The following is a 22,049-nucleotide window of genomic DNA, read 5'->3' on the forward strand; positions in this document are numbered from 1 at the left end:
ATTCGTATTACGGCGATTAACGACAACGCACACACATGCAATCTCCTTCAAAACAAGGCAGTAAAACAAAGGCAATCAACAGCACAGTCGTTGGACTTTGGCGCAAAGCGTCGCCATTGTTACATCAGCGAGAAACAACGCCGAGCCTCCGGACGCGGCCAATCAGCGCGCGGCGTTCGCGGGTGTGCGCGAACGGCGCGCCCCGATTGGCCGGCGCCGAAGGTCAACCGCATATATAAGCCGCACGAATCCCGCGAGTTCTACAATCAAGTTTCGAAATTCCTCGAGTGCGGTCAAGTGTCATTTCTCAGTCGTCACTAGAGTCGATAATTAGATGGAAAATACAACATTAATTAATATCCTTTTCGTTTATTTTGAGTTCAACGAGTATTTCTACCGAATAATTCAAAGTAATTTCGCGCTGCTCTCGAGGTGAAAGTCGAGCTGCAACTTTTTTGGGAATTAATTTTTTGAAAAGAAAAAACGCAAAATGCCTGAAGCCGTTGAAACCATGGTGCAGATGTAAGACAATTTTTCTAATTCGTTTATTTTTTATCATCATTTCTCCACCCGCATCCAGTGGTGCATCGGGCACTGCATTATTTATTTATTTCAATCTTCAATTTAAAAAAATACACGTAATTTGGCCTTAGATTAATAATTCGCGACCCGCCTTTAGAGCCTTCCATACGGTCAAAAAACATTAAAATGTTATCAATCATGAAGTTGCCTATAGTTTACAGCAAAACAAAGGGCCGTAGGTACTCAAGCCGAGAATTGCAAGCGCAGCGACGAACCGTCCGTAAAACCAAAAATTTTCAACGCATTTGTTTTGTGAAAGTGAAAGGGCGTATCTATTAGCGGGTCGCGAATTATTACTCTAAGACTTTGGCGAACTTATTGCTTTTAGCAATATATTCCAGCCACCCAAAAACCAGACTGTCCAAAACGTGTATTTAAAAAAAATTGTATATATTAACAAATTATTACAGGGATGGAGAATACCTTCACTGGATGTTCATTTAGATTCAGATCTTTCTCTTCATACTCAGGTCAATAAAACAGTAATTGCTGGTTTCTTCCATCTCCGACAGATCAAATCCGTGCGGAGAAATATTCTTAAAGATGCAACTAAAGCTCTTGTAAATGTTTATGTCGTTTCGCGTCTAGATTACGGTAATGGAATATACGCAAATCTCCCAAAATATCAAACTAATAAACTTCAATCTGTTTTCAATGCAGCAGCAAGGCTTATTACGGGAGTAAAAAAAAATATTTTCACATCTCACAACATCTTTGAAATTTGCGCTGGTTAAAAAGCCCAGAGAGAATAAAATACAAGTTTTGCTGGACAGTATTCAAATCCCTTCATGAAATGGCTCCAAAATACCTATCGGACCTTTGTATTAGGGAAAATACATGTCAAAGAAAATCTACTCTTAGGTGAGCATTTGATTCAGGAAGAGGAAAACTTGTCGAAATCCGGCACTTCCCAAACACTAGATTTGGCTTTTGACGCCGCCGGCCCCTCTGCCTGGAACCAATTGCCTTCAAACTTACGAATCATCGACAGTCCCAGTCAGTTCAGATCCCCACTTTTTTAGACTATCATACCCCCAATTTTAAATCTGGAAATATAATATATCACTTTAGTTAAGTTAGAATGTAAGTTTAGGTTTACAATTGTAAAGCGCCCCTGAGGTGATTTTTTACAAAAATGGCGCTATAGAAATCAGCCAAATATTAAGAAGGGAATATGCAAGTCTAGGCATCCTCAACTCCTTCATCTGTTGACTTTTGTGAAGTAAAAGAGCTGAAACCTTTATGATGTGGGTGAGATTCATCCAGCTAAACCAACGAGAAAGCTCAGTGTATAAAAAAAAAATATATATTTTAATAAAAACGCACTACTTTGAACGACGTCATTGGTTCGTATGAACCAACCAATGATATGAGAGCTATGAAGGATATCCGGTTTGCTTACCGTAAACGAACCAATCGGCAGAACTGATAGAGAAGAACCTCTGACGTCACACGCGGAGTTATTTCAGAAAACATAAAAAAAATATAACGCAGATATAACATAAATATAAATAATTAAAAAAAAGAATTGGCTTAGTTAAATAGTCAATTAACAAATGAAAAAACACTGACGGTCTGCATTGTAATGACGTAATTCAAATAATTATTATATATGTCATTGTCAGTGGCGTTTTTGTCAACTGACGCCAAAGACAATAGACATTGTATAAATATAAAGCTTTAACCGCTTAAAATAGTTTTTTTTTAATGATGACGGATCTGAAGCTAGGTTATTTTTTTTGTTTATTCTACGTTAATAATTTATAAGAAATTTAATTGTGCCCGTGTAAAAAGGCATATACCATACAAGCGGAAAAAATGTAGTATTTTCGGATATATAGCAACGAGGTATCAATGACAATCATGGAATTTTGTGAAATACGCATTTATTTAATTCTTAAAATACGCATTTATTTAAATAGTCCCTTTGCGCGGTGATGTAACATCGTGTTACCACAAGTCAAAGACGGAATACTATAAAATTCAGACATTTGAAAAAAAACATGGAGACATACGTTTAATAATTCCTTTTCCATAATCTATGCAAATAAACATATAATTTAGCCCTGTTGTAACAAAATAAATTAAACATCATAAATACGCCGCTCATATTACGCGCGTGCGTCCCCCATCACTGACATCAACCGACTGAAGACTGAATCTGTTTTACACAACACCCGCCACAGAACAGCGTCTCTGAGTTTTATCGTCGTGCTCTCTCGTTTACAGATGTGTTGCTGAATTAGCGGACATTCATTCTTCGCGTAGCAAGGATAAATATTTTTTGTATAAACATCCAGAATAGTTTTACAAATTTAACTTTACAAATCCTGTGTGGAAATGTCCATTTGAAGATTATAAGAAATACGAGTTCAACAGTTAAAAAAAATAAGAAAGACTTATCAAGTCTTATGTTGACTAGTGTGACATCACAGCCACACAAGAGTTTAAAAAAATAGTTTTTTAATCATATTTTGAGTATGTCCAAATGCTTGTGGACAGGGCTGGAGCCCTTTTCCACTTCACTCCGTTTCACTCCATTTCACTCCCTGGGGAGATATTAAGATAAAAAAATATTCCAACAGAGACGGAAAACATTTTTAAACTTATCACCTGTCATCAGGTGGTTTAAGTGGCCACTTTACACACAGTGTAACATTCAAAATTCTGCCTAGGTTTTAACATCCACATTTCTTCAACTCTTCCATCTGTTGAATTTTGTGAAGTTAAAGAGCTAAAACCTTTATCATGTAGGTAAGATTCATCCGGCTAACCAATGTTTTTGGCTTGGTTTACTATAGTCCTTAAAATATAGCTTGATAAGAATGACAGTTGTCAGCAATAGTGACGACATAACTTTGTAGTGACGTCTAAGGAGTGATTTATATTAAGACACACGAAAAATTATTCGTATCTGGCATGTTATTTTTTTTTATACATTGCTTAACATATAAATCAACATAAATATATAAAATCAGCTTTAAAACTAAAAAAAAACTTGAATAAACCTAATTATTGACGACGTTCTTCTAAGGTTACATCATTTTGCGAAAACGTCAGAGATGGGATAAATTGATTAATGTAAATCGATCGAATAAAAAAATACTTCATTTGATGTTGCTCAAGAAAAAAGTATATATGTCTTATTTTTTGGTGAATAATTGTCTTAAACACTCTATAACAGGCTTGTTTTTGCGTTTTTATATCAATTTTCGGAAACAGAGTTCCGTGTTTCCATGAAAAAACTGATAAAATTGATTTGATCGGTGCATGATCAGTGATCAGTAATTTCCCATCACTATTGTCATTTTAATCGAGCCAAATTTTAAGGACTATAGTCTATGACAAATATTTTTTTTTTAAAAAAACACTGAATTTCCTTATTCGGCAGTGGTCGAGAATTCAACATGTTTTCAATCTTTATTGTTAATTTCTTTTAAAATAAAGTAATTTCAATTTGTATTTTTTATGACAGGTGCGGATCCCCATTGTTTGGCAAATCGCTCCCATTCAGAGGACATTTGGCCGCTTTTCATGAATTGCGGGGGGCAAGAATTGTTAACGGCAATGTTTCCAGCCTGTCTCCATCGGTAAGTACCAACATACACTGTCATTTAACAACGTTATTGTCTTTTACTTAATAAATAATGAAGTCCACAAAAAAGTAACATGTAAAAGGGGCATGTTTCAGTATATACACAAAAAGAAAATGAGGAACCTTAGCCCTACGGGAAATTGGATACAAAAAATGTATTCTTGTGCGGGGTAAAAATTAGAGCATTAAATTTTACGGAAAAAATAATAAAAAATATTTGAATAAAAACGCACTACTTTGAATGACGTCACTGGTTCATATGAATCAACCTATGATCTGAGAGCTATGGAAGATTTCCGGTCTACTTGTCGTTTCTGGACCAATGGGAGGAATTGAACGAGAATAAGCGGAAATGAACTTCTGACGTTACACGCGGAGTTATTTCAGAAATACAAAACTTTAAAAAATCGTATTTTTGATACGATTGATTGGTTTCATTCTTAGAACCATAAAGGATTTTGCTACTACTACTACTACCATCACGCCATTTCCCCGTAGGGGTAGGCAGAGAGAATGGACCGCTACACACGGATTTTGAATCAGTCAAAATAATGAAACTCTTGTATATATCCTTGGTTAGAGGCCAATTAGAGTAAAACTCTACTATATGGTCCCCTTTTTACAAATTTCACATAAATAATGTTGAAAGAGTCCAACGAAAATTTTCAAGATTCATTAATTTCTAACTACATATTCGTATAGAACAAATAAACTACATGGCGGAGGATCGTAGGACAATAACTGACCTAATATTCTCGCAAAACTAAAGTCATGGAAGTTCAGCTCTACTGGAAATAGGATATAAAAATGTTTTCTTACGTGCAGTATAAATTACTGCATTAAATTGTAGGTCAAAAAAATAAAATATTTTAATAAAAACGAAATATTTTGAACGACGTCACTAGTTCATATGAATAAACCAATGATAACAAAGTTGTGGAAGATTTCCGGTTTGCTTACCGTCATCCGTCCAATCGGTAGAACTGACCTTGAGAAGCGGAAGTGACGTCACACGTTGAGTAATTTCAGAATAGAAAATATTAAAAAATCATAGCGCTGTTAATACGATACATAAAAATTAAATTTTAGCTATGTTTTAAAACACTGAAATTTCTCATTAAGTAGGGGTTAGATATACGAGTATTATAAAAATAATAACGTTTTTGTCAAAATAGGGAGAACTTTTTTTCATGGAACCGGGTTTGACGAAAAAACTAACGAACCTAAGTATAATTTTTTTGACGCATCTAACTGATTACGAATCGTTTTATTTAATTATAATAAATCATATAGTTTAACGAAGTAAATTCCGATTTAATCAATAAAATGTAGGAAATTCAATCATAAGTATGGGCCTTACCTACATTTTGTCGACATATTTAATTTGTATTAAGAAATACATTATTCATATATATTTGGTATCTCTGATGTGTGTCGGTACTAGGTACTACAAAGTTTTTACACATTTTTGACGTATATTATTACGCACTTCATAATGTCTATCATTTGCAGTATAAAGGTTAGAAGTTACTCCAAGGGATTTGAGTAAACACTTTGCTAATTAATATTCTAACTAAACACCAACACATGTGCATTTAAATAATTTGGCACTAAAACTGCGTAAAATATTACGCAATACACAATTTACCTTGAATTAAAACATCGATAACCCTTCGACAAGGAAGTATTTTACATTTTCATGAACGTACACGGGTTCCTATATTAATTGAATCTTTGATAAAAAATACACGCGTTGGTATTTATATTTATTTACATTCTTATAATTTTTCTACCACGGACCACGATTATTATTATTTTGTATGCGTCAAATAATATTCCAAATCTAATAGAAATTATTCTTATCTCTGTTGGACTGTTTATTATTAAGTAAAATTAAAAACGACCAACCGAAACAAAATTTTTAGCCGGAACCGAATTTAGGCTTCTGTTCTCGTTTCGGCTGAAACCTAAACTTATTTAAATAAGTTAAAATTCACTTCAAAGCACCCAAAACTAGGTGTTTTTATTGCTAAACCTTTCTCTCTCTCTTCAATCCGTGCCTCATGTCCGAGGATGGTGATCACGCCTGACTCAGGCATGGCTCGTCTGTGGACAGTCTCCCTCCATCTGGGACGGTCTTGTGCCCTTCTGTTGGCTTTTGTAAGTGATAATAGGTAAATATAACTTTTAAAAAAAACATTTTCAAAGTAATAAAGGTTTATGAAATACTTTCCAGTAAAAAAAAAATTTGCTAATTATTAGTAGCATAAAAAATACCTTTAAATTTGTAATTTTGAATTCCCGCAAAAACTGTTATTCAATTAGCCACGCCCCTAATACGTCACGATTCATGTTTATTTGTTCCTGCCATTGAAATTTGTGCAGAACAATTTCACGAATCTTGACGTCACAACAACCAAGGCCAAACATGTCGCGTTTTTCTACGAACGTATTTTGATTGAATGTCTTCTTTACATTTACGTATGAAAATATTTCTCCACAATATCCATATTGATTTTGAAAATACAGTTAATTATTCTACATCCATTTCGTATATTTTTATCGGTATTCGTAGTATGTGATATTTCCCTAATCTGATAAATTAGTGACCAAGCCTTGACCAATCTTGTCGGTTGACCACCACGCGATCTTGTCCCTTCAACACTTTCAAGGAGGATAGTTTTTTTTCCAAACTATCAAAGATTCTCCTGGAAATATGTCCAAAGAACTACGGGATTTTTTTGTCGCGCATGGATTTTTCTTATGTCTATGATGGGAAGATAAAGACGTCATACCTTCACCTTGACGGTATAGTTGAAGATAAATTCCCTCTAGCGATTATAAAGATATACTACCGACCCCCACCACTTCAAGTTTTGGGTAGGTACATCAATATGAATCTATGGGAAACGTACGTCACGGTACACATATGTACGCTCTAAAATGACATAGCTTCAGTATGACGTCATAATCGAAGATAAAAGTCTCCCGACCGACTACAAAGGTATAGTACCGATACCCCCACCATCAAGTTTTGATGTAAGTACATCATTTTATACCGACGAGTCAGAACCCCTCGATACGTTTACCTACGCATTAAAAGTGTCAAAAAGGTTGTTCCACCGAGCAATTTTTCCTTTAATTATGATTTATATATTTTTAAATCGTTTTGTGGTTGTGGTTAACAGCCTATTAAAAATATAAAAGAGAAATAAGTAAGTTTTGAAGTCGAATTAAATTCTGACATAACTGTCACTTTAATAAAACGAACGCCTAGATTTAAAAAAAATGTCTCTAGGTTCTGTCCTATTAACAAATAAGAGTATCTAGGCGTCAGACACAGATTATATGCGTCAGAAAGTTACCACTCTAAAAAAATAATTTGGTTATTATATTTTTTCCATCTGTTTTACTATCTTTCCGAGTGTATGTATCGAAGCGTTATAGGAGCGAGAGAGAGAAAGGAAAGAAAGGAAAGTTAGTAAAGATTTATTATCATTATTAATTTTTAAAAATAAGCTCTTTAAATCTTTTCTTCTATCCATGTCAACAAAAATTTTAATCGAAACAAATTCAAATAATTAATCTGTATCATATTGTCCTTATAAAATACACCGAACACTGTTTTGGAGCTATGAAAAATAAGTGTCTTTTCCCGAGTCTGGATTTTCATCTTTTGAAAATTTTGGGAAATAAATGTTAGCGCATAAAAACATATTTTAGAAATTGCTGGTAATAGATTTTTCGTAGCTTCAAAAGTTCATTTTCAGTTATGGAAAAAAGCAACTAATTAGCAAAAAAATCACCTGAAAATATTAATGAATTAATAATAATGAATAATTAATGCATAAGCATAAATATTAATCAGCATTCCATTTCATTTATATTGTATGCTTCGATTATTTATTATTAATGTTGGTTTTAAAAGATTATGTGTATAGCAACATATTTGAATCACGTTTCCTGGTTCAAAATATCATTATTATATAAAGTACTATACTATACTGTAGTCATCTACCGACATTTTGAATCATTTTCATTATCAATAGTATATCTTTACACATTCGGTTGATTCAGCATTGTTAAAAATAATATTTTTCCACAAAATAATAATAAACACACGAAATCAATCATTTTGGATCATGACTGTCGTGAAACTAACAAAACGATAAGAGTGGGTACTGGGTACTTACTTTTATGATACACTTTGATAGTGGTAATAAAATGATAACCCTAAGTACCTTCTCAGACACAACAAAACATTAATATTATAAAGTAAATAATAATTTAATTACTTCTAAAACCCATTACGTATATTTTACGAGGTAAGCGATGAATGTATATATTTCCATTGAACTTTGTACTCTGAAACAGTTTATCAAACTCCGCTGAAATAAAATTCAAAATAAACAAAATATATTACAAGCAATAAGTGGTAGAGTTGCCAGGGAGATAATAATTGCGTGTATAAAACGTTATTGTGGCTGTATGTTTTATAAATTTGAATATATTAAAAAAATAGTTTTAGGGTAAGCGACCGACGGTAAGAGATATATTTTAACTTTCAAAACATTTAAAAAATATAAATAACGTTCTATAGATAGCAAGTATGATTTGCTGTACGGGTAGGTACTTTTTAAAAATCTGTATAACACACTAAAAATTCGAACGAATTTTGAATTTTGAATTCTTATCGTAATGCAAAATGGCGGCACGTACGACTTTTGACATTTGAGATTTCGCAACAACTTACGTGTTTAAGAAGTTTACAATAAGTTGTTTTTATTTGTTTTAGGTGCGTTCTTTCGTCGAGGAAAACGTGGCTCTCTGTAAGCCCGATGCTGTCCACATATGTGATGGAAGTGCCACCGAAGGAGCGAACTTGCTGAAGCTTATGCAAGCTTCCGGAGCTGTTAAGAAACTGCCGAAATATGATAATTGGTAAGACGAAAAATAGTACTTTATTATTTTTTCCGTGTATTTATGAGCAATTTTAGTATGTTTCAAATGCTTTAAAGGAGTTAATGTGTAAAACGTGACCAATTTTTACGCCTATTGAAAGGCAATCCCCATAACTTCAGTATTTCATTATTAAAAAAAATATTTTTAAAAATGTTTTATTTATTTTAACAAATAAGTAACATACATAATTGTGTTTTTGTTTTTTTTTTCTATTTATAAAAGGTAAGTACATAGTTTAATAATAAATGAAGAATATAATATATTTATGTGCACACTTGAGTTTCACTTGCTGTTTTTAATAAGTTTTTGACTATTTTTTAAGATGAATTCAGTTTTTTTTCATCACGATTTTCAATTTGTATTAAATTAAACAGTTTTGGTACTACACTCCCCATTGTTCTATCTCCATAGTAGTGCTTCTGTTGTGGCACCGTCAGCTGCTGTGCCGATACTTGTCTGGTCACGATCTGGTGGGTTACTTTGGATTTAAAACTGCAATCGAGGAAATGATCCGTCATTATCTTATACTGACACTATTTGTTGTTTGTTGTTTGTTCATGTCATTACGGTTCTTGATTTGATTCCAGGCAAGGTATGAAACCTCTTGCACCGGCAAACGCGCCGACCAATAGACCGCGATGTGGACGCTTTTTTTTTTAATAACTCAATGGTTTTTCTTCGTTTTTTGTAGCTGGTTGGCTCGCACTAACCCTAAAGATGTGGCAAGAGTGGAGAGCCGTACGTTCATATGTACACAAGAGGTGAACGATGTGGTTCCGAAGGTGACCAACGGGAAGTCCATCCTCGGTAACTGGATTAGTCCAAAGGACTACACCAAGTCTATTGCTGAACGCTTCCCAGGATGCATGAAAGGTGAGACATTTAACATATAAATTTTCTCATGAATTTGTACAGTTTTTTAATCAAATTAATATTTGGATTGTGACCAGAATCCTAGATGAGTGTTTTTGACTCGATGGCTACTCTCAGGTAAAAACCTGATAAAGGAAATCGAGCAAAGATAAGTCCAGTTCGTAGTGTAGCGATTGGTGCAATCGCCCACCGTGCTTAAAGTCCCAGGTTCGATTCTTTGAAGAATCTACATTACATCTTTGTTTTGAAGGTTGTTTTATATTGAAATATTTCACTGTCTTTTTTTTTTTTTTAAAAATAGAAATATTTGCGTTTTTATAATTTACCCAAATACTTAATTTTGAGGGCCATTTTCAACGAGTTGTAAATAACTCACTGTTAGAAAATGGGAATCAAGTTAGGGTAGAGTAGGATTCGAACCACGGACCTTTGGTCCGTGAGTCCGAGACACTAGCCACAGGACCCCACAACCCAATTCAAATTTTGAATTCATATTCGTAAATACCCAATACGTTATCCGACTAGGATGTTTCGGAATACGCCTGAAATGGCATCGTAAAAAGCAGACATTTATGGTGAAGTCAAGTTACTACAATGAAAAAGAGAATGTTCGTTTTGAGTGACGTTAGCGGGCGCCACTCGGTGGTGAATTTGTGGCATTGCAAAATTGAACAGTGCTAATTTATACAGCACGCCTGAGTGATTCGAAAGCATCCCAACTGGATAATGTATTAGATATTTATACATTGAATTATATGCTCTCTGGATTGGCACATGAAGCATAAAACTGATAGCCTTCACATAACAGATGTAAATAGTAAATTTATTTAAAATGTCGAATTTTGTAAAAAGTATATATGTATTTAACTCAGTGCTGTTTTGTAGGTCGTATCATGTATGTGATTCCATACTCCATGGGACCAATTGGATCCCCTCTATCGAAGATTGGAATAGAATGCACAGATTCTGCTTATGTTGTCTATTCTATGGGGATCATGACTAGAGTTGGTAAGTTATATTGTAAAATATAAGTTTTTTTTTCAAATATTTTAACCTAAAATCAAATGCATATAAAAGGCCTACCATCAGCACACGATGGTAAGAATATATTTGAGGAAACAATAGTTATTGACTCTTAAAAGGCTGCCAGCCACAGCCACACAAGAGTAAAAAACAAAATTGTTAATGTTATGGATTTTATATGTACTGAAAAGTTCATTTCAATCAAGTAAAGTCATATGTCTATAGTTTTAAGAACAGGCAAATAGTAGGTATGTTTCTCAAATAGGCAAATATGAAAAAAAAAACTAATTTGAAACTCTATTCCTATTGAGCTAAAAATCTTGTATAATATATTGAAATCTGTTTATTGTGATCACTATTGGACCTGTAATTTTTGATAACATTAACATTGCTAAACTAAAATTTTAATCCCAATCATCAATGAGGAACTTCAGCCCTACGGTAAATTGGATACAAAAAAAGTTTTCTTGCGCGGGGTAAAAATTAAAGCATTAAATTGTACTATAAAGTTTCTTGAAAATGTACGGAAAAAAGAATAAAAAATATTTCAATAAAAACGCACTACTTAGAATGACGTCACTGGTTCATATGAATCAACCTATGATCTGAGAGCTATGGAAGATTTCCGGTCTGCTTGTCGTTTCTGGACCAATGGGAAGAACTGAATGAGAATAAACGGAAATGAACCTCTGACGTCACATGCGGAGTTATTTCAGAAATACAAAATTTTAAAAAATCGTAGCGCTGATTATACGATATATAAAAATGAAAAAAAATTTTTTTTGGCTTAGTTTAATAGTCTATTAACAAATAAAAAATATATCAAAAACCACTGAACTTCCTCATTGTCTTTCCAAGATTGATCTATCGTTTTGATTGGAAATTTTAGAAGTTTCCATACTTGATTTATTTTTTGAATAAGATGTCAACATATCACAAAATAAATTAGATAAATTGCAACAGAATGCACTCCATATAGTAAATTATATATAATTTATTCTAATAGAACCAAAATATGACTTGTCAATACAATGAATGAGATTATCCAGCGAGCACAATTCCTTGCCTATGAAAGACTTTCTTTTTAACACCTCAAGTGTGAATTGAACGCTCTAAAGGGGGTAGAGAGAGCGTTGCTAGAACAAAATTGGCAGGTAAATTACGTGCTAGTAATGTGATTTCTACCTCTACGCTCTAGGGAGCGAATTTCAAGAATCACAAGTCTAGAATGGAAGCCCTAATGATAACATTATGCAAAATTTGATCACAATATGCGGATTATGTTTAAATACAAATGGGATTGATTGGTTATGATAACAAGAACCGATTGATACCATTACCTCAGATTCTAATATCCGGATTACAATGCCTACAATATTTTTGATACCAAACTTTCGATTGAATTTGATGGTTTAGTTTTGATGCCCTAAGCAGAACTTTTATTGAACTAAGCAGGCACCATTCTCGAATATTAAGGAAATGAAATCAACTCAAAAAGTTTGATTGTGAAACTTTTGCATTACAATATTAAAACTGTTTTTCGCATTTACAGGATCGAAGATTCTGGAACTGTTGAAGAAAGATGATTCTGAGTTTGTTCGCTGTCTCCATTCGGTAGGAACTCCAGCTAATGGAGTTGTAGAAATGCCAAACTGGCCGTGTGATCCAGAGAGGACTATTATTCTGCACAAGTAATGATTTTTTAGACTTATAATTGATATCTGATTTCCGTCAATGTCTTTTTCTTCAAGAATTTCCCTCTAAAATAAACAAATGAATAAAAGACTTCTCGATTCAAATTATATGTCTCATTTAAAGGACATAAGTTTCTTTGTTTTTGCAGCATGGTGCTATGGATTTTAATAAATGACTCGTATTTGTATTTTTAAAATCATGTGTCTTTTGTAAAGATTTTTTAAAATAAGTTAATATGCAACATAAACTGAAATGATATTGTTACATCCAATTACACATGTTATTGTCTGCAATTTTTTTATGTTATAATATAAGGAAGTTTAAAAAATGTTAATATAATGAAGAAGTTTTAAAAATAAAAACATTTAGTTGGATGGTGAAACACTAAAAATAAAAAATGAAAATTCTCTTATTCATTTTACAAAATTCAAAAAATGAACTTCCTCCGTGTGAGCCCTTGTCGCATACAATTCATAATTAAAATGAATAAATATTTGTTTGCAGGCCGGAATTGAATGAAATAGTTTCATATGGAAGTGGGTACGGGGGCAACTCCCTATTGGGGAAGAAATGCTTTGCTCTGAGAATAGGGTCTACCATCGCCAAGAGAGAAGGATGGCTCGCAGAGCACATGTTGGTAAGAGACCAAATAATAACAATAGAAAGAAGAAACTTTAAACCCACTTGTTCTCTAAATCATTTGAATAAATTCTTAGCATGTGGTGGAAAAGTAGTATGAAAAAGTACATTATTTTTCTTAAATTAAAAAGTTTAAGTTAAAATTAAATTTATATCTTTATATAATCACTTTGGAAAGCGCCCTTGAGGTATTATATTACGAAAATGGCGCTATATATGTTATCCATAATTATTATTATTATTAATAGTTAGAACACATTTATTTGACTTGTCAAACAGAATTCGGAAAGTAATTTAATGAGTGTTGTTAAAGAACTGCCAATTTTTTCAAAGTTGACTACGTTTTACTAGTTTGTGATTTGACTGCCTTCAAAATATTCACTAATGTTTGTTTTTTTCCAGATTTTGGGAATCACGGATAAGACTGGAAAAAAACGTTACATTGCCGCCGCCTTCCCATCCGCATGCGGCAAGACCAATCTAGCCATGATGATGCCTTCCCTGTCTGGATATAAAGTGAGTAACAACATGAGCAATATGTTAATATATTATTATGCAATAACAACTCGAACCCTTTAAGTCTCACTATTTTTTTATTTGTCCGTCTCGCAGTGTAGTTGTCAGCATGTTTTCTATAATTTAGAGTGGAGTTTGTAACAAATTACATAGAAAAATTTTATGTATATTTTTTTATTTGTAAAATTATATTCTAACATGATTTTATCCATTTTTTTCTATGGACATTTTATTTCATTTTGTGGTCCCGTGGGTAGTATCCTGGACTCCGGATCAGGAGCTCCGAGGTTTGAATCCCTCTCTACCACAACTTGTTTACCATTTTCTTACACGGTTATTTAAAACTAAATGACAATGGTCTCAAAATTTCAATATTTGGGTAAATCATCCCAAATATATATCTGTACCTCAGAGTCAGACGGATGCAAATCCAGAATTCGATGAAATGACATTTCGATTTTCGTATCTAGTTTATGAGCATGTCAAATGATTTTGAAGAAATGTAAGTCTTATAATGAAAGGACTAATGTATTTAAATACTGAAAACACAAATTAATGCTATAAATTTTAAGAAATCACTCAGAGAAAGTAGATTCTATAGGCTTTTGTTGAACATTTGACGTTTGGATTTGCATCCGTCTACCTCCGAAGTACAGATATATATAAATATTTTTTTAAAAGACAGGTTTGGAATTTTACAACACATATTTATATATTTTCAAACGAAAAATTCAAATTTGCTTTAAAGACAATTCCAAATAACTCTGTTAACTTTTAATTCTTTTATGAACCCGGGTAGGTTTCAGTTTTTTTCCGAAACATCAGTTCACTCTTACACTTTCTGTCGATACGTTTTATCACGACCAACATCAAATATCCACATATTAATTCCTTATCTCTATACTACGAAGCTATTTCAATCGAAATTTGTTTGTTCTACACTTAGAGTATTAAAGGTTCTACTCTATCAAAATAATGATAGAGTTAACATGATTTATACTCTTGTTGTAATTAGCGTTGTTGACCCTTTCAGGTGGAATGTGTTGGAGATGATATTGCTTGGATGAAGTTTGACGCCAATGGACAGTTGAGGGCCATTAATCCAGAGAATGGATTCTTTGGCGTAGCACCGGGTAATTTATATTAAAATATTATTTTATAATATCTTAAACATGAACAAAAAATAAATAGCAAAATATGCCTTGTTCGTTTATTTGCATTTTATAATTATTAACTAATTTTTTGTGCAAGCTTATTAACTTAAACTGGAACCTCGTTTTACGCGATAGATATGTTTCACATAGAACCATTTGAAAAATGTATACTAAAAAGAGATCTTACTATCCTAATCTAATAACCCGTCGGAACAGTTGTTCCAATACATGAAGGTGCTGAATATGAGACAACTGTACCTAAAAGAAGCACTTACACACTTCTGGTCAAACTATAAGGAGAGGTCTCAGCAGAATGTTCGTACGAGGTTTTCCCAGAAAATGAATTATGTCATACCCAAAACCCGTACGACTTTTACTCAGAGACGTCTCTCATTTATCGCACCGAGAGTGTTCAATATTTTGGAAGAACATATTAAGCTCTCAAGGACAAAAATTATTTTCAAGAAAAGAGTCAAGGACTGGATTTTCCTTAGTGGGAGGGATTTGAGTGGGAAACTCCTTGATGATTTTTCAAATGCTTGAGTTTACTGTTTACCATATTGATGTGCCATATATATGTTTTTATAAATATTTTTAATGTTTCTAATCCTATATTTGTGGTGATATACTCATGTGTCTGTGTCATATAATTGCTCATCCCATCTCAACACAGGACTTTTAGTCCCATGGAGTTGGAACTTATGGTCTCAAAAAATGTACAATAACCTTATGTGTGTAAATAAATAAATAAATGTTAAAAGTGGGTCATGATATTACTATGAGGACATGACGCTATGGAGAAACATGCCATCATGTGATGAGAAAATGCTTTAATTTCAACTGCCACGCTGTAGCATCCTTAGTAGTTCAGTGAAGTTCGGTTCAGGCATGAAGCATATTGAATCAGTTAAATTCAGTTATCACCGTAACTCTCGGGCTTCATAACCAAATTCTGTATTTTATTTTATATGTAATAAATACACAACTGTCATCTCCAAATAGGGTAGGAGCTACCCGTATCAACAAGCAAAAATCCCACAGCTATCACATTTTTTTTAATTAGTGAGGGCAATGCAATATTGGCTAAATCTGAGATGTCTATTTATTATACATATATCAGTGGATTAAATATCAGTTCTATAAAACGAAAAGATTTCATGGTTTTAACCTTATTTTTTATTCCAGGTACGTCGTATGAGACAAATCCTAACGCCATGACTACCGTACTCAAGAACACGGTATTCACAAACGTGGCGGAGACAAGCGACGGAGGAGTTTACTGGGAGGGGATGGAGAATCCCCCAGAGAATGTGACCATCACGGATTGGCTCGGCAAACCCTGGGACAGGAAGACAAGCAAAACACCCGCTGCTCACCCCAATTCAAGGTAAGATTTTATTTCTATCCCTGTTCACGCGAAGCAAAGGCAGACACAGTCAGGACTAAATAAGTATTTTAAGACTTCTCCGATGAAAACACTGAGGATGATAGCAGGCAAAACTACAGAGATCGCTTGAGGAACGCTAGACTTTGCGGCTCCTGCCCGAGGTTAGCGACCATCATTCTGAATTCATCACGATCCTGGGTCAGTCTAATCAGCGCTGCTGCATCCGGCATACCGAACCACTGTCTCTGACCCATCATGCTCTTTTTCATCCTATATCCCGCCTGCCCGCCTGATCTTTTCTTTTACAATAAGTTGGAGAAGGGCATACTTCTCATTGCAAAATATGTTACTAAAGTATGAGGCTTTTCTTCTTTTGATGCTTAAAACCGCTTCGTTGGAGAAACAATCAGTCCATGAGGTTCGAAGCATACTTCTGCACAATTTAAGTCCAAAGGCCTCAATTTCAGTCATCGTTAAGATTTTGAAAGTCCAACCCTCCACTCCATACAGCAACACTGGCGATACATAAGCTTTTATTGCTCTCCATTTTGTGTTTAGTCTCAGATCTTGGTTGCGCAAGAGTTTCTGCAATCTCAATTTCGAATCAGAATAAGAGAGATATATTTTAGGTTAAGAAGATCATAAGATAGAGTAGACAGCGAAGGAAGTACTTGTACGGTCAAGTCCGAAGAATAGACGCCACCAGACTCCCTTATGTTACACTGCATAATCAACCTCATGGGACTCGTCCTCTAGAAGAACAGCTGAGAATCCACCTCACAGGAGGAAAAACCCTCTGGAGAACAGACCACATAGGTCTTATAGCAAGGAATAAAATGTTGTATCATACTATTGATATTACATTTTTAATATTTTTATTATTTACGCATGTTTCCTTTCGTAGGTTCTGTTCCCCGGCAGCGCAGTGCCCCATCATGGACCCAGCCTGGGAGAGCTCAGCGGGCGTGCCCATCTCGGCCGTTCTGTTCGGGGGGCGGCGGCCGCAGGGCGTGCCGCTGGTGTACGGGGCGCGCGACTGGGCGCACGGGGTGTTCCTGGGGGCGGCCATGCGCTCCGAAGCCACGGCTGCGGCCGAACACAGCGTGAGTGACACAATAAACTAATTTGTTTGTAGGGGGTTTTTTTTAAATTGTCTATTAAGAGTTAAAATAAAATAATAAACACATTCTTGACAAGTTTTGATAATACAATGGAACCTATAGAGGTTATAAGTGAGTATAGACTCGCCATTAATCTGTTCCTGGGGGGGGGTCTAACAAATATAGCCCAGGTTCTCAAAGTATTGGGCTATTAAGTAGAGGGCAAGCGCTCTAACATCCTCAGATTTAACCAGTAATCTCCTGAGGATGCGGCTTCTTTTGTCATATAATGACTAAACATAAAAAGCATTATAAGCTGTGTTTATTATAGAATGGAAAGCCATTCACATAGTATGCTATGATTAAATCAACCAACATTCTTAGGGCTTTACTCCATAAACTTGGTATAAAGTAACGCCTTGGCAAAGTGGTAGAAATACAGATGGGAATACCATCCTTATTATAGTGGTTGAATAAAGATTGTATTCCTATCCTTATTTTACCACTATCCTTAGGCGTAACTTTATACCAGGTTTATAAGTAAGACCCATGATGTTTTGGTAATCCCACTATCACAAAATCTTGTTTCCTGAACATTTCATTCAATGTGACTCCTGTGGTTTATCTTTAAAGTTACAATATTATTATCGACACAGAAGACGTATTCTCAAAAAACTGTATGTTCCGACATTTGAAAAGGAATTCCTTTTCCATAATTCATAAAAATAATAATATAATTCAGACCCGTTACAGCAAAATAAATAAAAAATAATATTTATGCCGGTCATTTAACTAGCGTACACCGCTAATAACCAAATAATTTGAATGAATAAGAAAAAACACACACAATTGATGTTTTCCTTATCTTATGTGAGGTACATGTATGTATCCGGCTATCTAGATGCTGTTGTCTCTTTCATACAAACAACGGCCACAGAACAGCGTCTCTGTCTTCATTGTTATAAGTTCTATACTCGTACTCTTTCTTATACAGTTAAACATATTTATTGTTGTATTGGCATCACTTTTATTCATTTAATTATTTTTCTCATAGCAAGCATAATATTTTTTATACTAAAATCTTTCATATTTATACAAATTTTACTTTCCTCATCCGGTGTGAAAATGCCCATTTGAAGATTACAAAGGATATAACTTCATAATTTCAAAAAGTAAGAGAGATTTATTAAGTCTTGTATTCTTACGTAGGCTCGTGTTACATCATAGCCACGCAAGAGTTAATAAAAAAATGTTGATACATTGAATTTAATTAATACAAAATATTTTCAACAGGGTAAAGTCATAATGCACGATCCATTTGCGATGCGGCCATTCTTTGGTTACAACTTTGGACACTACCTCTCTCACTGGTTGTCTATGGTTAATCATACCACAGAGGACAAACTTCCTAAAATCTTCCATGTCAATTGGTTCAGGAAAAGCAAAGAGGTAAGATAAATATTTTTTTTATTTTAGGATAAATTATTAAGCTTAGGTAAAATATTTTATTCATACCCACTGTTATTCAAAAGTAAAAGCACTCTTAGACCGAATGCACCACTGATTACCTTCTCTCGCTGGTCTGCAGATACTTTCCAATCAATTTCCACCTAACAATTTATAAAAATTGTCGCATTTGCTGATCGTAAATTTTTCTTCCAGGGTAAGTTCCTCTGGCCCGGATTCGGCGACAACTGCCGGGTGATGGACTGGATTCTAAGGATGTGTGACGGTGAGGAGTGCTACACAGAGAGCCCCATCGGTCTCCTGCCGAGTGAGGGTTCCCTGAACCTTGAAGGATTAACGGAGAAAATCAATACGGAAGAACTTTTTGACGTGCCAACTGATTTCTGGCTTAAAGAGGTAAATATAAATATGACTTATGATAAAACAACGTTTTGTTACCATCTTGTCAATCGTATATTTATGTCTTATATTATGCAGAAGATCCTAGTTGCCGAACACTTAAGAGCCCATAGTAAGATTACATTTGTAAATACAATAATATTTTGAGTTTGTCCAAATTTTTGTAGACAAGAACTGGAAAGGTTTCAGCTCTTTAACTTCACAAACATCAGCAGATGAAATAATTGAAGGAATATACATGTTCAAATATAGGCAGAATGGTGAATGTTACACAGTGTGTAAAGCCATTGACCCTGTAGTTTACAAAATAATATATTACAACAGAGATGAAGAACATTTAAGAGAAGGTAATATAGAAGTCTAGGCATCTTACAAGGCTTATGATCTGTCAATGGCTGGTTCTCTTCCATATTACCTTCTCTTAAATGTTCATCTCTGTTGTAGTATGTTAATATAAACAGCTCCCCAGGGAGTTGAAACCAGTCTTTGTCTACAAAAATTTGGACAAACTCAAAATATTGTAGATTTAATTTATTCGGATTTCTGCACATCCAGATAACATCTGGCACTCATTAATCTGGATAATTTGAGTTTTTTTCTAAATAAACACTTACTGACTTTATCTGCTGGTTTTGAGATGTATGCGTCTCTTCGTTAAGATTTAGCCTATTATATGATGTTCCAACTGTAATGGTCACCCCTTATACCTGGCTTCAAAAGGCAGTTGATAGAGAAGGATGGAAGGGTATGAAAGAGAGATGAAGGCTGAGGAAGATACTTAGTATATTCATGCTCTTTCCTTCCATCTTTCTCCTTTTTTCAACTATTTCTCCGACAAATACATTTTTTTAAAATTCAGGACAGGAGTTTATATTTTTGCGCAATTACTGTGGTTAATCACTTATATACAAATATTTACTAACATTTAATAAAATTTTTGATCACAAAATTATTGCTTTAAATCAGTGTTTTTCCACCCGTGGGTCACGCTCTCAGGGGGGTCGCCAAGAGTAAATGGCGAGGGTTTTAGGTGCTACACTAAATTAAAATACAAAAAATTTAACGAGAAGGCTATCTGATTATTTTTCAACAATTTATCCAATTATGGTTCTATTTTTGAGACGCAAATACAGTTATGTACTTACTTTCTAATTTTAGTATTTTTCGGTTTTTAATTTTGAAATCCACCTTAAAACTATTTTTTTTTCACAATAGGTGGGATGTGGCGAATGGGACTCATCATTTCAAAGTTTCCCCTGCCAGTTCTGGATATGCTTCTTTTTCATCCAGAAAACGTCAATCTTATGCGTATTAAATTTCATTTTAAGCATGTTGCGTGAATCTTATATCGTACTACTGCTCGTAATTTGCATTTGATTTTTCGAGTAATAATAATGATCTGAATAAAAAGAAAATAAAATATGCCGTTGAAATCACTGGTTTACAAGGAATACAATGAAATTAAGTTCCTGGGGGCTCGCCATATTTTTTTACTTGTAAAGTTGTCAAAAAGGTAAAAAAAACGCTGCTTTAAATAATAATAATATCTTAAAATTTTATTTCTACTTCTGGTTGTTGTTTGTGAACTAACAACTTGTTTATGAACTGCGGAATAGTAAATCAACTTACCCGAGTCTCTAGATAAGAGTGGCCGACTAATTAATTTTATAAATAAATATCAGCGAATCATAGGGCTTGAATTTGTGCTTTTAATTAGTAAAAATGACTGTAGATTAAAGTAGTTTTTCGACGATTTAATGATGACCGGTAAGATTTCTATTTACTTTCTATTATTATTGATTTATTTTTTATTCCTTTACAGGCTGATGACATCGACAAATATTTCACCGAGCAAGTAGGAGACGACCTTCCTGCAGAAATCAGACAGCAGTTGCAGCAGCTTCGTGCCAGACTACAGAACCATTAGTCAAGCGGACCACTTATTTAAGTATCCTCAATTATCAGGAAACATTTATGACTTAAAATACTGAAATGGATTACCTATCTGACATATCTTAAATGGATTACCTACCTGACATATCTTAAATAAAGACATTGAAATGCCGTCATAGATTCATTCGCACCCTTTTCTCATATTTTGGATCACATTACAGCGTCCACCATCAGGGTTGATGTGATAAATGTGGGATAATCATAAGTTTTAATTGATAAAAGAAAGCTGCATGAGTCTATTATGATACTAGGCTAGAAAAATAAACTACTGTATTGAATATTTCAATATTATCAAAATGTAATGACGTGTTTGTGTTGTATAGATAAAAAAATAAATTGTGAATGCGCTTCCAATAAAAATATAAGTTATCATTAGATATCTCATTTATGAGACAAAATATAATGTTTGAGTGTAAAACAAACTCTCATGAACATTTCATAACTACAACTATTTTACGTTGTTAATTATTACATTTATGAAATTTTTTCCTAATCTTGACAATAAAATCTTTCCGTTGTTTTGTCTACAAAAACAATTTACAGTGGACAATATTTTGAGTGTGTCCAAATGTTTGTAGACAAATACTGGAATTTACGCCCTAGGAAAAAGAGATGTTAAATCTTTTTAAAAAAGGGAATGTAAAGAGCTCGGCTGGTTTAGTGCCTCTAAATACATGGACAGGGTATGTTACACAATGTGTAAA

General features: G+C 34.0%; 1 protein-coding gene across 1 annotated transcript; it reads left to right on the forward strand.

Annotated features, from left to right (window-relative positions):
• Positions 1 to 262: 262 nt before the first annotated feature.
• Positions 263 to 21,705, forward strand: LOC148271177 (phosphoenolpyruvate carboxykinase [GTP]-like). Its single transcript, XM_088241732.1, has 14 exons — positions 263 to 522; positions 4,058 to 4,172; positions 8,973 to 9,118; positions 9,831 to 10,012; positions 10,898 to 11,020; positions 12,588 to 12,726; positions 13,235 to 13,367; positions 13,772 to 13,885; positions 14,919 to 15,018; positions 16,225 to 16,426; positions 17,331 to 17,529; positions 18,820 to 18,975; positions 19,189 to 19,389; positions 21,215 to 21,705. The coding sequence occupies exons 1-14, from the start codon at positions 491 to 493 to the stop codon at positions 21,317 to 21,319; spliced, it is 1,947 nt and encodes a 648-aa protein (XP_088097858.1). The 5' UTR covers positions 263 to 490; the 3' UTR covers positions 21,320 to 21,705.
• Positions 21,706 to 22,049: the final 344 nt, after the last annotated feature.

This window comes from Micrasema longulum, unplaced genomic scaffold (genome assembly GCF_059751315.1).
Source record: "Micrasema longulum isolate JH-2025_06_02 unplaced genomic scaffold, ASM5975131v1 h1tg003040l, whole genome shotgun sequence".
Taxonomy (NCBI): domain Eukaryota; kingdom Metazoa; phylum Arthropoda; class Insecta; order Trichoptera; family Brachycentridae; genus Micrasema; species Micrasema longulum.

Bases quoted from the DNA above. Each gene is read 5' to 3' on its own strand.
- LOC148271177 (XM_088241732.1), top strand. From the start codon at position 491: ATGCCTGAAGCCGTTGAAACCATGGTGCAGAT. The intron at 12,727-13,234 runs GTAATGATTTTT...ATTTGTTTGCAG, and splicing joins AGGACTATTATTCTGCACAA to GCCGGAATTGAATGAAATAG. The intron at 17,530-18,819 runs GTGAGTGACACA...TATTTTCAACAG, and splicing joins CGGCTGCGGCCGAACACAGC to GGTAAAGTCATAATGCACGA.